We start from the raw sequence: 16,298 nt of genomic DNA, 5'->3' as shown, positions 1-16,298 counted from the left end.
GGAAATAAAACTCATATCCACTACAAACAGTAATAAAATAAATGATTGCATTATTAATCTTGGCTGGATGTTTTTGTGTCAAAATGGGCTGTTATGGATTGTCTTGTTTAAGTTCATTTGATGGGAAATGTATTCTGCTCCTACACTTTCACCAGTTTTTAGCACTAAAAGGAATCTTGATGAAAACTGAAGATTATTTTTGTCTACTTATGAAATATGAATACATGGCATAGGGCAGCTTTAAAAGAAAACACTCTTCAGAATCATACAAAATATAAATGTACTTTACAGTGCACGATTCTGCATGTTTGTGTGTGAGAGTACGTGTTCAGTGTTCACTTACTGGACATTTTACAAGGCAAGAAAGGCTGTGCTTTTGGGAGATGACTGTGTGCTTTGGGTTGATGACTCATGGTGATCCCGATACGCAGAGACCACCTGGGTCCAGCAGCTAATCACACTAACTCTCCCTCAAGCAAAAATGCAAAAACTCTCACCTTTGGGAGGACAAAAGTGAAGACACAAGCTGCTTCTTCTGAGGGCTTTCCTTCTGTGCATTCCACTTGTAAAATTTCCAACAGGCATTTAATTTACGATGACATTCTCAGCAGTGACGTGTATGAAAATGACTGAAAAACAGTATGGTACTGATGCTTTCATGCACACCAATGATGCTTGCACAAACACACCTGGTTATAATAATACTGCTTGATTAGTTATAATTGAGCAGGATAATTGCTGTATTTCTCTTGAGTAGATGCTATAATGTAATTTTGTGCTTTGTTTCATTTTTCAAGAGTCTTTGATTATTTTATAGTGTAGCTAGTATGTTCTTGCTCTTGTAAATTCACTCTCCCCGTCCACTCAGCACAAACTATGAATGTCTCTCCTCATTTCTTGTGATTGAATTTCCTGTTCAGGAACTGAAGACTTCCTGCAGACTGCAATAGTTAATATAATACTGTACATTAGCATTGTTTCAGGATTGGAAACTTAATTTTAATAAAATATGAGCATTGACCAAGACTTAGACGTTGCTGTCAACATATTTTTGTGGGAAAAGACCTGGAATAAAAATGCTACAAACAAACATGAGTCACATTACCAGGAAAAACATGTAGAGCTAAGGAGAATTTTTGTGGTGGCAATACTCAGCAGGTGAAAGGAGGGAAAGCAAGGTCAAGATATGATTTGTTGTTCCAGGACAGTTTCTCGTCACTTAGAATGTCACTCATCCACTCAGTGCATCCTGTGATGAACGTATTTGAAAAACTCCTCTAGCCTTTATCTCCCACATGCTGTCCGTTCCCCCGTTCCGTCACTCTGTGCGTCACTCTCCGTGTCATAACTCCTCATTAGGAGTGACTCCTGGTTGTGTGTGTGTGTGTGTGTGTGTGTGTGTGTGTGTGTGTGTGTGTTTAATGGTTTCAGCATTTTCTTAGACTAATTAAGAGTCTCAGCTGATGGTGATGAGGTGAAAATTGAGTGAAACTTTAATGTGTTAAGGACCTTGTGGACAGTGAAGAAAGGTTACACAGCTGCAGGGGGATTAAAGTGGGCTTTATATTTGTTGTGTGTGTGTGTATCTGTCTGGACTTAATTAGCACCTTCTTTTTGTCAGATGTGCTCCATTTACAGCTGATCTGACTGCTTAAAGAACTCACTTTATTGATAAAATAGCATTGAAAGAAGAAATTAAGCATTGCACAGGATGAGGAGATGTATTGTATTTAACAAGCAGAACTGAGAGCAAACAAGATGTCAGATGTCATAAACTTGTAGAGGAAATTAGGTGATAAAGTCAGTGAAAAAATGAAGAGTCCTGGTACTTTTTGTCCATAAAGGCAGGGTCTCTGCAGCCAGCTTCAGGTGGACACTCATGAAATTACTTGCCATTGGCTTAATTTTTCCACCATGGTGGCTGCTGAAAAGAGCAATTAGGTTTCAGGGTTTCCTCACAGCTAGTGAGAACAGCTCTGGGATTTAGAGACATTTAAGAGCGTTCTCACACCCGTGTGAAGCCTCATCATATGTGAGAACACCTTTGGTGCTGCTGGGAACAGATGGAGGATGATCCTATTATAAAGCACAGCACGTGAGGACCTAGATTTTCAACACCAGCTTGTTTTATCTCACAAAACGGTGTGGTCATCCCTAGGGGGATGGCAACAACATACAAGCTAAAAATACTGACCAACCTGGTCTGCTATAGAGCAGACTGACTATAAAACTGAGGTGCTTTCAAATAAATATGCATTTGGTTGAGATCAGGCTGTCTCTGAAAAGATGCTTTTTGAAAAGCAGGGGAAACAAATAAGGAAACAAATATTTTACCCAAATATAACAGATGAAAACTTAATTATCCAAAACAAATGTACTTTTTTAGAAGTCACGGATAATAAGCCATGATGTTTTTAAAGCACAACTCTAAAAATAGCTATCTTCCCTCTGAGTTCCCACAGAGTGACTGACTACTATTGATAATTTTGCCTCTCTGAAAGGCCAGATTCAAATGTCAGGCTTGATTTTTCACAATCTGTAGACAGAGGAGTTCAATCAAGTGCCATCATCACAATCAGTCAGAGTTTAAGTCGGTTCAAAACACATTTCCTTTGTTCAACATTTCAACATTTTCATGGTATTAAAGAGCATAATGTTAATATCTACACAGAGTAGAACAACTTCTCTATTAATAATGAATAGAAGACAATTACAGTTCTAATTTAGAAACTTTTTTTTAGAAATTTATCAAACATCTTACAGGGCATGTTGTCTCTTCATTTTATTTCACTGTTGATCTGTGAACACAGCTAAAGCATGAATGTTAATGAGAGGTAGTATCATGTTACAACAGACTGCTGACAGTGGCTGTGTCAGAACATCCACTCACTCTCAGAGAACATTTATAGTTCATGTGTTTCTACAAAGAGTGCATAGACAGACAGGTTCATAAGGAAATCAGTATTTCTATAAAGCTTCTCAGCAGAAGGAAGCATGAAGTGTTCTAAGAGCTCCTTGTTTGGCTGACAGTGTTGACTTTGGACTTGATAAAGCACAGTGGACCAAGCAGCAGATGACATGGCACCCCAAATTATCACTGGCTATGAAAACTGGAACACTGAACTTCATACACCTTGGATTCTGTGCCTCTCTGAGCTTCCTCCAAACTCGGATGTGGCTTGACACTACAAAGACAACACTTTAAGCCCATTTCCTGGACCCGTTTGTGTGTGGTGGTTCTTGATCCACTTACTCCAGCCTCAGTCCACTCCTTGTGAAGCTCCCCTCAGTTCTTGAATCTGCTTTGACTGAGAATCCTCTGAAGGCCAGTCTCATCACTGTTACTTGTGCATCTTCTCTTACCACACTTTCCCCTTCCAGTCAACTTTACATGAATATGCTTTGATACAGCATTCTGAAAACAGCCAGCATCTCTAGTAATGACCTTCTGTGGCTTACCCTCCTTGTGGAGGTTGTGGATGATTACCTTCTGAACAATAGTCTTTCTCATGATTTTGGTTGTGAGTACTGAACCAAAATGGCAGAATAAAAGCTTAGGAAACCTTTGCAGGTGTTTTGAGTAGTAGCTGATCAGAGCTCTTTTCAGGACTGAAACAACTGATAAGAGATTTGACATTTCCACAATATTTGAATATTTGAGGTACTGCTTTTTATGAGCTGTCAGCTGAAACATTTCATTTTGTGTGTGATAAATCCAGAATGTATGTAAGTTTAACTTTCCGAATGAAATTATGGGAAAATGAACTTTCATGATAATCTTTTTTTTTTTTTTTTTTTTTTTTTTTTTTTTTTTTGCTGTATTTACAGCCAGCCAAGTATACTTCCTCACCATTTCATTGAAAAAATATATTCTTAGTTGTATTTAATCATCACCTGCATGCATGAGAGAGATATGTGTCCTTGTTGTAAATGTATTAAATGAAGTGCATGACTCGTATTTAATAATGATGCAGTTGTTTCAACATTTTTCTGCAGTTCCCTTCAGCCAGTATTATCCTGTACTCTTTAAATGAAGGACAGAGGTCATCATCTTAGTTGTATTTAATCATCACCTGCATGCATGAGAGAGATATGTGTCCTTGTTGTAAATGTATTAAATGAAGTGCATGACTCGTATTTAATAATGATGCAGTTGTTTCAACATTTTTCTGCAGTTCCCTTCAGCCAGTATTATCCTGTACTCTTTAAATGAAGGACAGAGGTCATCAACTACATTTGTAAGAGCACCAGCTTTTTCCTATACAGGCACTCTGGGGGCCAGACTTAAGGTTAAACTAAAGGAATTTTTAAATTGGTCTAAGTAACGTTTTTTTTGTCCGCATATTTTTATTTTCTTTCAAATTTATGTCATTTTCAGGCTCTAACAGTGAGATCTGTTGTTATATCGCAGCCAGCCACAAGGGGGCGATTGAGATATTTTAGCAGAATATTTCTGTGGCTGTTATGTTGCCCATCACAGGGTTTGATGCTAATATGCAAGATTTTACATAGAAAACATTTTTTATCATGAATGGACTGATAAATACGTGTTTAACGTGCATCATATTTCCTAATAATGGCTGGCAGGTGGATTTCTGCAATCTGGATGAAACATAAAGCCATTCCTGGTTAAACTTTCAATCTCAGTTGCTTTTGGAGTTGTTTTAATAGCTGCAGGGAATTTATTCAAAGAAGAAAAAGGATAAAAGATGCCTAAAATGACATTTTTTTTCTCTGCACATGTTCTGAATTTGATAATGTTCTGGAGGCCGAATGGGAAGATGCGGGGGGGTCTGATGTGGCCCCCGGGCTGCCAGTTGATAATCACTGCTCTAGGATGACTGTTGGAATATGCTGCCTTCATCAGTACTAAGTCTCCAAACTCCCAGCTCACCTGCTGATTATGGAGTATCAAGTGAAACACTCAGAAAGACAAATGATGTTAAATGAGTACTTTTTAACAAGTTACTGTTGATGAATACCGTCAAAAGCACAGAAAGAAAAATAAACTACATAAAGAATGTGGCAAGGCAGGATGGCGTCACCCAATACCAACATATTGTCATTCTGTGGAAAGCTATAGGATAACACCAGTTCATATAATTGAATTATTGATAGAGAAGTCCCTTCAGACTGCAGCACAGCCGCTTGATTCTCACTTCTCTTTGCCGTGATATTCAATTTCAAATTAGTGGAAGACCCCCAGAGGTGCTTATTACTACAGCAGGTATGAGCACACACACACACTGCAATAAAGACATGGGTCATCATCACACTGTCGTACATCACCAGCTGTGGCTCCAGGTGTCTGTCAGCGATAATACACCTGCAAGCCTTTAATCACTGGTTGCCCCATTGGTTCGTACCATTCAAGCTGTTAATTTTAGCGATATCTTCTGCTGTTTCCTCTGTTATGACACCGAAGGCCAGTTATATACCACCGACTGTGACATCATCCCACATATGAAGGGATTATGAAATGGCACATGCTTCCCTGACTGTCTTAAGTTTGTTTACCAAGATGTAAGCCCACAGGCTGTGAATAATTATTTTACAAATAATGGTTGCTTTAACATCACCCACCCTCTGCTTTAATTACTGTTATCGAAAAAAAACTCGCACATCTCTGTGAGATCCTACTAGCGCCTGCTCCCATTTTCTGAACATTAGTGCACACTCCCACAGAGTGTGTGAACAACTCCCCTATCAAATCCAGCTTTTATTTGCAGACATTCAGACCATTTTACAGAAAACTTTCAGGTTTACAAACTGTGTCTAGTTAAAGGAATCATAGTGAGGTGTTTGCTTGACTTGAGCACCAAAAATGGCACATAACTTTCTTTCACCCTGCAGCTGACTGAGCAATCCCTCTCCCTAGAAACATTTCCAACTTTTCCTGGGGGATCCTAAATTGCTCCAGACCAGACAAGGTATATAATCCCTTCAGCACATTCTGGGACTTCTCAGAAGTCTTCTCCCAGATGGACATACCCAGAAGACAAAGGGAGGCACCCAGGAGGAATCTTGATCGGATACCCAAACTACCTCAACTGGCTCCTTTTGATGTGGAGGAGTAGTAGCTCTATACCTAGTTCCCTCACTCTCTAAGGCTGAGCAAAGCCACGCTCTGGAGACAAACTTATTTCAGCCACTTGTATCCATTATCTCATTCTTTTGGTCAGTACCCAGAGCTCAAGCTCTCATTTTTTTCATTTTAACTTCACATGGATTTCAGCTAACCTTGCAAAGCAGATGGATATGCCCGTTTCCTTATTTTTCACTGGCGTATCCATCTTGCAAAGCTCCCGTCTAAACTGTTTGGGCCTGACAGTGACAGGACCAATCAGCAACAAGGGACAGTACTTTCAGGGGCGGCGGAGTCATGACGTAAGCAAGCAGCAACAAGAGGCCGGTGCAATTATGGCCGAAGACATTAGCGTGCATGCTGCTAAAGCGCCAGTTTTATCAGAACTTGACGACATTTCTTTGTTAAAAGCTGAACAAAGAACAGCAGTGAGTTGTTTTCTTTTCAAAAACGACAAAAGTCGTGTACTGACATGTCTACAGTTGCCATGTTTTGCGTTATTCCTCGGTAGCTGCGCACGTGCACCTCGGGTGCAGCTACGTCACGTGTTTTGTTGCCCTGATTGACCCATTAATATGTGACAGAACATTCATCCACTCACACTCCAGACACGTGTACTAAACCTTCCGCGTACAAAATGTGCACTACAAAGATTAGCATGTCCCTTCTGCCATCCAGGCCGGGGTGTAACTGGGCAAGACAGACTGAGTGGTGTCACATTCAAAAGGGTTGTAAAGACTTAATGATTGGATATTTTGTACAAGGACTGTGTGATACAGTACACAATTTATAAGTAAAGTCTTGCATTTAATAACCATTGTAGCACAAATGTAAAACTGATTGAGAACAAATCTGAGCAAAACCAAGGATGTGTGCTTTGTCATGCAGAATAATTTTATTACAAAAAGTTTTTATACAAATCTAACTGCATAATGGCAATGAACATTTGTATTTAATATATTGAACACCTTCCATATTGCCTTCTCCATCTCCAGTTGCAAGAACTCGGCACATTGCAAATCATTCAACAACATAAACAGTAATTAGAACATTCATTTTAGCACCATTCCTTTGCAAGAATGTTGACCACAAACCCATACAGAACATAAATAAATACACAAAGAAAAACATATAACGCATTAAAAGTTCAACCAAACACAAAAGGACACTTCATTGAGATTTATTTGGCAACAAACAACAAGTGAAAATGGTGAAAATAAATAAGACAGGCAAAATAAAAGTCCAATGATTTTAGGAGGCTTTTACACCATCACTGTTAATGTACATATCTTTACTTTAAATACACTTTATTTTTATGTCTTTGGGTTTAAGACATTTGTCTAAATGGATGGGCTGACCGGGTGGATCTGTTGTTTTCAGTAAAACAATTTTACAGTCAAATGATGCGTCGGTCTCTCTGTGATACCATTGGATCAGTTATTGAAACAGAAATCTTCCACATTGTTGAGTTTGATCGTCTGCAGTTCCTGACTGTCCAGTAATCTGTAGCTGAAAGACACTCGGCTGACAAACTTCCCACTGGACACCATCCTCACCACCGTGTTATCACAGCCGATCTTCATGTGAGCTGCAGGGCAGAGGATATGAAAGATTAAATCCAGCTGAAAGGATATTTTTTTAATCAAGATAGACAAAGAGGGATGAGTAAGAACTCACTGGGTCCAGTGAAGGAGATGCAGAGGTCTGTGATGGGCAACAGCTTCGACGTGTCGATACCATTTCCTCCGAGCAGCTGCACAAAGTCTCCTGATTCTGCACAGCCAGGCATGGACCTCTGCGGAAATCAACACATGGATTTTTAGAGTGGAACATGAAATATCTGCAGTTTTACACTACAGAAGCAACAGCAAAGCACTGGTCGTCAATTTTTTCAATTAGACTCAAAATGACCCGCCGCTGTTCAGCACTGGTTTGCCAAATTGTCTGCAGAGGTCTACTCTCCACATCAGCAAATCTGTCATCTCAAACAGTAAAACACACACATGACCCATTTACAGAGGATATGGACTTTGATGGACTGGTAGCAGATTTGATATCCTTCTTGACACTTTTTGGGTCATGTCAACTCCCACTCTCCCTCTCTCTCCACATTTTCTGTCCTTCTCAGCGGTCTTGTCTAGTATACATGGATTGATAGCAGCTGCTTTCAGAAGACTCTTCAAACACAAAACATTAAGAGAGAGGTAGGCTCATAAAGGTTAGATGTTGAGCAAAACGACTGCCCCTTGCTCTGAAGTGAGCAACATTAGAGCTGCATTTTAACAACCATATCTTGACTTAAATGAAGGCAAAACAATGCCTTTCATTGCATATTTATCAACAGAAACAAGGCAGTCAATTTTACCATGGCATGGTGAAGAGATTAGAAATGCCAGTAGCCTTTAGTCTCACAGCTGTCTCCAAAAATCTTTTTTTCTTTTGAATGACCATAACTACCAAAGTTAAAGATGTAAGAGTTAAAGATGTTTTAATCCACAACCTTTTCCTAAATCCAGTAAAACAGTTTGTGAACCTGAATTCAACAACTCAAGTCAAATTCACATGTGCACCTCTGAAAACAGTCATGGGCATTATAGCATTAGAATATACTGTGATATAAAACGTTATAATGACAATTTTTAGATTTGAGTCAATACTTCACTTAGTTCCGCACATTCAGGATTAGTGGTGCACAATTTTGCAGCTTGGAAGTTGAATGTCAGAACTAGAAATGTGGTCATAGCCAAGTTGAATGTGCTCCATTTGCTATGAGCTTGTAACCGGGGGTACTAGGGGTTGCTCCGACTTACAAGTCAGAATTATGAGTTCACAACACCTTTCCAATAAAGTCAACAGGATAAATAGAATGCACCCTAAATTTCAATCATGATGTAAGCAGTGCAATTATGTACTTACATGAAAGTTAAAAAATGCCTTTAGAAAGGCCTTTAAGTTTACAATAGTGCCACGATTTCACTTTTAGAAGTACCTTTGTTTTCAAAAAGCACATTTTCTTTTTTTTTTTGGAATGTTTCAAGTTATTTTGAAAGCAGTGACTACTTCAGGTTTTGTTTTTTATGCTACTTAATATTTGCAAACACGCACTTCAAACTCTTACTAGTCTTTGCATTTTCCTTGTAAATCAAGCATGTAGACTCATTATACCATACATGTATTATATCATAATTGCAATATTTCCCAGTATACCTGATTGCACATATTACCAATTCATGCAGCACTATTCAGGGTATCAACAAAAGAGCTGAGAAGAAAAATCTGGTGACTAGAAACCACTTTAAAGCCATTTCATTGCATGTATGGAGCGTGTGGTGGTTACAGTCTACATTTGTGTGTAGATTACAATATGATTGCACTTTTCCCACCAGTCTACTTGCTGCCTGCATAAAAAGACACCTGTATACCGTTTCATAATGTTTCTAACACATTGATATGTGACCAATCGCTGTTTAAATATGATCTCCTGGGTCAAAAAAAAATCTTAGTGGAACTTTTGTCAAATGCACAGGCTGTGAATCCTGCCACCAGGGGGCTCTTAATCAAAACAGTAACAAAACATGACGGTAAAGGAAACGAGAATTCACGGGAGATTCTCTGCTACCTCACCACCACAGCCCTCAATGGATATAAACTCTAAATGGACCATAGTTAAGACAACCAGGGGGGAAGCTTGTACAGCACAGCCAAAGGCAGAAAGTCATTCAGGTCTGCCACAATTAAGCAACACAAAATATAAATGACATACAGCAACAGAACGGCAGCTTCCAGCAGCAGTTCATGCTCTCTTACGTCTTTGACATAACACTTGGTGTTGCTACAGCACCAATAAATGTGTCATAAGACATCCATAATGGCTGTGAAAATTAGTACTTCTCTGGCTTTGAAAACTGTTGGAAATATTTCAGGTAATGTAAGAAATCAACTAAAAAATATAACAGATGTTTATTTAAAAAAAATAATAATTAAAAAACATTTCAGTGTGAAATTTCTACATGTTGTACCTTTAGGAATATTTGCAAAAACAAAAGTCAACTGTTAAATTCAGACATGTTACTCTAGAGAAATAGTGCTGTTTTAATGTTATTTAGGTTCTGGTGGCTTTGAAAATCTTGAACAAGAATTATTTCCTTTGCACTGTAAAATTGACAACCTTAAGAAGATCAAAGACCACAGCAGCAAAATTTAGTGGATATAAAAAACAAAATCTGTTGATATTTTATGTGTTTACCTTGGGAAAGTTGTGCAAATGTCCAAGACTGAACTCTGAGATGTCGATCTCCACAGGATAGATGATGGAGAAGCTGCAGTTCCTGTGCTGCTGAGGGATCACCATTGTGTAACTGCCCTCTGGTGACTGGGAGATGACATTACAGGCTGCAGGGAGATGAGAGGGCGTGAAAGGAGAGATGTTTACGAAGACTTCTGAACGGATAGTCGGTGAGAAGCAGGTAAAAATGCACACAGACATAAACCAACAGCAGCATAAAAAGATATTCAAACCAGAAATTACATAATGTAATGGTTTTAAATTACAGAATAGATCAAATTTGTAAAGTTGAATTTATTTGGGTTGTGTAAGCTTCAAGTCAATGATATTTCAGACTTAATTTTTAGGCTTTTTGCCTTATTTGGAGAGGACAATTAGGGAGTGAGAAATTAAAGTAGGGAAAAGGAGCCACAGGTCAGACATGACCCTGGGCTGCCCACATGCAAGAATGGCCTCCTTACATGAGGCACGACCCAACCAATAGGCCGTCTGCACCCCTCAGCTGTATTTTTATACCACCTTTCACACATGTAGAGGAAAAATGTAGAGATTTTTGCCTTAATATGGATAAGACAGGACAGTGGATAGCAAAGGAAATCAGGGCAAAAGAAAGAGTGGGGAATGACGTAGGACCCCATAGATCGGACTGAACCTGGGCCATCTCCCTCAGGACTATAGTATCTGCACATAGGACCCAGTCTATGTAACTTCTAGACCATCAGAGCTCTGTTTGACTTAATTCTTGAAGAACAAATTCAACAAATCTTCATTTTTCTTAATTACTTTAAAGGAAAAACAACTGTTAGTAAATTTTCAAAAACTTTCCAGAGCTAAAATAAAAATATCAACAAATTCTGGGTAAAATCATGCCCTTGGATTGAGTTTTTATTCTTTTCCTTGCACTCTACTGTAAAACATTTTCCAACTAATCCTCATCTGATTAAAAACTATCCTCTGTGTTGCAATCAGCGACTAAATCGCCCTGCCAGGCTCCTTATTATCAGCACCGAATGAGGCCTACTCTGCACAAATGGGCAGAAAGCTGTAAAATCTGCATTGCCATGTACATTCCTCGGTTTGTTTGTGACAGTCTTACTTACGGAAAGGGTTGATGTGTTTCCTGACTGTCAGTGTGAAGCTGCTGCCGGCATTGTGAATGCGGAAGAAGACCATGGCCACGTTCTGAGAGGAGCGCACTGTTCTCCTCAGTGATCCTGAGTCACAGTAATCCACATAACGCTCGTACACAGGTAGCGGGTGATCTTGGGAGCTGGGGAACTTCTCTCCTTTCATCACCCAGCCATCAAACACCTACATGAGGCAAGGGAGCAGGAGGAAGCTGAGTCAGAAAATTATTCATTTGGGAAGCATACTTTACTTATTTATCTACTGTGATACGTTTACATCTTGTAAACATGGAGAGAGAGCTTAAAAGGGAAGGTCACTCACAGTAAGAAGGTTATAAAGGCTATGTCTGCCTTCTGTCAAAGGAGCTTTCTCTCTAATCTGAAAGTGTTTTCAAGCTTAGGCAAGCAAGCTGGCTGACTACAGCTAAGTGTGATAAGATACACTTTTAAAAGACTCAAACTTATCCCAGGTGAATTCTAAATATTTGCACATTTATTTCTATAAAAAGCCATGTCTAAGCTAAAGAGGTTATAAATTCCAGCCAATGTTGGACTCAGTGTGGATGTAATTTTATTTCTAAATGTACTTATTAAATGTATTTTTACCACAGGTTGTTAGTTTACCGTGATGAAGTCTCCTCCGCTGCAGTCGATGTCAACATTGTCATACTCCACACTGATCACTTCGTTGGGCTCGGCCATGAAGAAAGCAGCACAGCTGAGCTGAGGACGGTCTGCTGTGAAGGTAAACTGACCCTCCACTGCAATCATGTCCAGACAGCCTGAGACAGAATCACATCATCATACAATTAACATAGATTATAATACAAACGGTGCATCGTACAAAATGCTCAATACTGAAGTTTTTGCAGATATCTGAGGTACCATTTCCAAACTCATTTAAGCCCATAGCAATTAAAATATGTACATTTTTTTATCTAACAATTGCACATACATTCAAAATGTATTATTATTGATTACAATAGTAACTAATTATTATTTAACCTGACACATCAGATGGATGTGTGAAACACATCCATCTGGAAAACATTTGATAGACAGTGTTTCAGAAAGGGCAGAGCCTTTGAAAAAAAAACTCTTGAGAGTGACTGGATGAACGTTCTGTCTGTCCTTACACGTGACCTTGTCGCTGCTAGATGCACGTGCGCAGCAACCGAGGAGTAAACTCCATACAGAACACAAACCATGGCGACTGTAGACATGTCCAGGACACTTGGCCGGGACACATTTGAAAAAGAGATTTTTAGTCTCAATGAGGTTTTCTCCTGGTTAAATAAAGGTTAAATAAAATGTCAGTACACGACTTTTGTTGTTTTTGAAAAGAAAACAACTCGTGCTGTTCTTTGTTCTTCTTTTAACAATGAAATGTTGTCAAGTTTTGATAAAACTGGCACTTTAGCAGCATCCACGCTAATCTCTTCAGCCATGACATGATTTAGCCACGCCCCAAAGTACTGCCCCTTGACGCTGATTGGTCCTGTCACTTTCTTACCGGGCACAAACTGTTCAGACAGGAGCTTTGCAAGATGGATTTGCCAGTGAGAAACAAGGAAACGGGCGTATCCATCTGCTTTGCAAGGTTAAATATTATTAATAACAGTGGTGAATCCAAGCTCCATCTGTCTTTTTAGAGAGCTACAAAAATAACTGTAACAAGCTACTAACAGACGATGATCCCTGTGGGGCACTATAAAATAGGAATCTTATTTAATGGAGCTTATTCTTTCAAATTAACAGTTTTTCTACTAATGAAACATCAGGCTTGGGGCTGGCTCCTAGAAACAATCCTGACAAAGTAGTTGAAAATGAACACGGAAAAAACACTTTTTTTTTTTCTCAAGTGCAAGACATTAATGTAGTTTTAGTTCAGACCTGAGCTGTATTCTTCAGGTTAAACTTTAAAGTTAAAGGATGAAGAGAAAAAAATTCTTCTGATGAAGTAGGTCTGTTGTTTCTGATCAAAACTCCTCAATTTTATGTTTTATCTAATGAAGTACATTTATACATACATAAAGAAATTTTCCCCACCGCCAATACCAACATTTAAATATAACATCCACATATCCTTTTTGTATTTATTAGGGGTTGAGCGTTCCTGTTTCTTTGGGATTGATAACGATGAGTAGTTGCTCTTGAAACAATAACCAATATTTGAAACCCTTATACATTTAAAGCAAAAAATGAAAATCTACCACTAAAAATACTGATTTTTTTTTAATATGATCAACAGTGATAAAGGTTAGATGTTATTTCTGATGACTGTACACCTTTTACAGCTCATTTATGTATTATCAGTAATTAGTGGAATAAAACACTCATACTGATTATCAGCATAATGACAAATAGTGGCACTGATAATCAGTCAGACTGATTATTGGTAGACCTCTGATATTTATTACTGAAGCCATAGAGGTGGTGGACTATTACTGGATCATCATAATTAAAGCTGTTCCTAATATTTTTACAATCTCTTTTAATTCACATGAGAGGAGCCAAAGTATTAGGAATATGAACAACTTTGAGTAAAATGCTCTCTAAGACACTAACAACCACTATGATTTCAGCTTTAACTCATTAAATACAATTATCACATTTTTGACTATTTAAAAAAAAATAAACCAGAACTTAATAAAAGAAGAGTTTATGCTAAAAATGTTACATAAGGTTGTATTACATTACATAAATAATGTTGTATGTCTAATGATGAGAGTTTTGTTCCTTTATTACACTGGTACAGGTATAGCTGGTACACTGAAGTAAAGGGGGAAAATATCTATTTTAAACAGCTGATGTCAACACTTTTAGTTAATAAATTAAATTTAACCTTTAAATTAAAACCACAAGATAAATATGTAATGCAAAGAAATTATTTTAGTTAAAAGTTTTTCTTATTGTAATGCATCTTACAACAATTCTAGCAAAAACTCTACTAATATTATAGAAGTCATTTTCTACTGGAGTGCATTCTATCTGGAGGCTTTCCTTTTATTTATTTTTCACTCAATTAATATAAGATGTCAAAGTCAGATTTATTTATGTAAAACAGCATGAGTCGACCAAAGAGTTTTAAGGAGAAAGGTAAGATACAAATAAACATAAACACAACACAATAAGAGACAATAACACTGAGTTATGTTAAAAGAAAAGGAAATGAAAGACAGTCTAATTTAAGAAAAAAGGTGAGTGGTAAAGAAGTACAGGGAGAAAAATATCAGGAATACTTTCAAAGATAATCACAGACATCCACTCTGACTTTGACTGTGTTTCAGTGAGCAGTTAGCCCCTTTTTGACTGTTTTTAGTTTAACTTATTTCAGTAATTTTAAACATACAAACTCAATTACACTGGCCAAAAACAAAAAAACATTAAGGTAATGCTGTTTCAGCATTAACACCAACAGATCAACACAGAGCAATAAAACAGGACTGAAGAGGTGTAGGCTGAAGCCTTCACTGACTGCACCTCACTTTCACATTCATCTCTCACTCAGTTCCATCTGGATTTCTATAAAGCAATAGAGACAGTAAACAGAACTAAATATATATGCAGCACCTAAAGACCCTTTGTCGATCCAAAATCTCAGACCATGTCAACAAAAAACTGAAAATGAGGAAGCGTCATAAATGGTAGAACTTGTTTTAGATTGCATATGTGTTAAAATCTTGGTTGTGTTTTGATTTTTCTTTAATTATTTGTCCTCTTTTCTTGTTTACTTTGAAGTTTATTCTGTATTTCAAAAATCGTGGAGAGACCAAACAAGCTGAAACACCTCAGTAGAGACATAAAATGCACAAAAATAGACATGTTTCAAATGGCTAATATGCATGAACTTGCCCGGTGCAAAATGACATTTTTAATTCATGCTGTAAATGGAAGTTACAAACATTTCAACTAAAAGATACATTTGGGACGTTGAAAGTGACTTTGATCAGGAGAAATTGGCGCACATCCGTGCGTAAAAATCGATTCCCCGCTTGTCTGGCTAACATAAAGGATCTGTCAGATACACAGTGTGTTTACAAACTAAGTTATAAGGAAGTGTGTCATTTCAACTCACGTAAAGGTCGACGGTACATTAACTCTTCAGGTGTCTCTCTCTTCAGTTCCGGGTTGAAAAATGAGTATAATTCATCTTTAGAGATCTCGTTGTTCTGCAAGATGAAAATGTGCCATCAACGTTTGTCGCGGACTTTTCTTTGTAAAAGTAAAAATGGAAAAATAATGTGGGTCAGTAAGGAAAAGTTAGGTTTTTCTCCAGTCTTACCTCGATGTATCTGCAGTCTCCCTTGAGGACGGACAGACAGAGCAGCAGGAAGAAGAGCTGCTCCCGGAACGTGCGCTCCATCATGACGCGCATCTCTGTGGATCTGCAGGACGCACCAAAGTCTGAGCTGCTCTACGACCACAGCGGCTTTATATAGACCCGAGTCCCGTAACAGCCAACCGACATGGTCGCTGTCATCAACTGTAGACCCCCCTCTTCCTCCCCAAGCCAATTACGTGGTTTTGACGTGAGCAAATGATGGACAAGCATGTTGAGACAAGGAGTGTCAGCTGATGAGAAAAGATGCTAAAACGGCAGAAAACAGACGTCATCTTGTCCCAGGGCTGCTGATATTAAAGTACTGATCCAATGTGTCAACTTTTTAATGCTAATGTACAAAATTAACCAGCAACTTTTAAGTATTTAGTCATTAACAGATCCAGAACAAATCAAATGGAGAGGATTAAAACCTACGTAACCAAAATCTTTTTTGCTGCATGTATTCACCATACAGAA

At 38.2% G+C, this 16,298-nt stretch overlaps 2 protein-coding genes across 3 annotated transcripts in view; one reads left to right on the top strand and one right to left on the bottom strand.

Annotated features, from left to right (window-relative positions):
- Positions 1–7,300: 7,300 nt before the first annotated feature.
- Positions 7,301–15,888, bottom strand: LOC121524843 (corticotropin releasing hormone binding protein). The gene is made up of 7 exons (XM_041810361.1): positions 15,783–15,888; positions 15,576–15,669; positions 12,122–12,279; positions 11,471–11,681; positions 10,332–10,477; positions 7,763–7,880; positions 7,301–7,673 (listed from the first exon to the last, which is right to left on the bottom strand). Exons 1-7 carry the CDS (start codon positions 15,873–15,875, stop codon positions 7,519–7,521), a joined length of 975 nt encoding a protein of 324 aa, XP_041666295.1. The 5' UTR covers positions 15,876–15,888; the 3' UTR covers positions 7,301–7,518.
- The window catches only part of pde8b (phosphodiesterase 8B), an 82,471-nt gene continuing 78,318 nt past the window's right edge, over positions 12,146–16,298 (top strand). For both annotated transcript variants that reach the window (XM_041810359.1, XM_041810357.1), the window contains exon 1: positions 12,146–12,242. The gene's annotated coding sequence lies outside the window, so the exon portion shown is untranslated. The remainder of the gene's footprint in view (positions 12,243–16,298) is intronic.

This window comes from Cheilinus undulatus, linkage group 17 (genome assembly GCF_018320785.1).
Source record: "Cheilinus undulatus linkage group 17, ASM1832078v1, whole genome shotgun sequence".
Classification (NCBI taxonomy): domain Eukaryota; kingdom Metazoa; phylum Chordata; class Actinopteri; order Labriformes; family Labridae; genus Cheilinus; species Cheilinus undulatus.
Note: the sequence above shows the minus strand (reverse complement) of the source record. Positions and strands in the feature narration are given on the sequence as shown.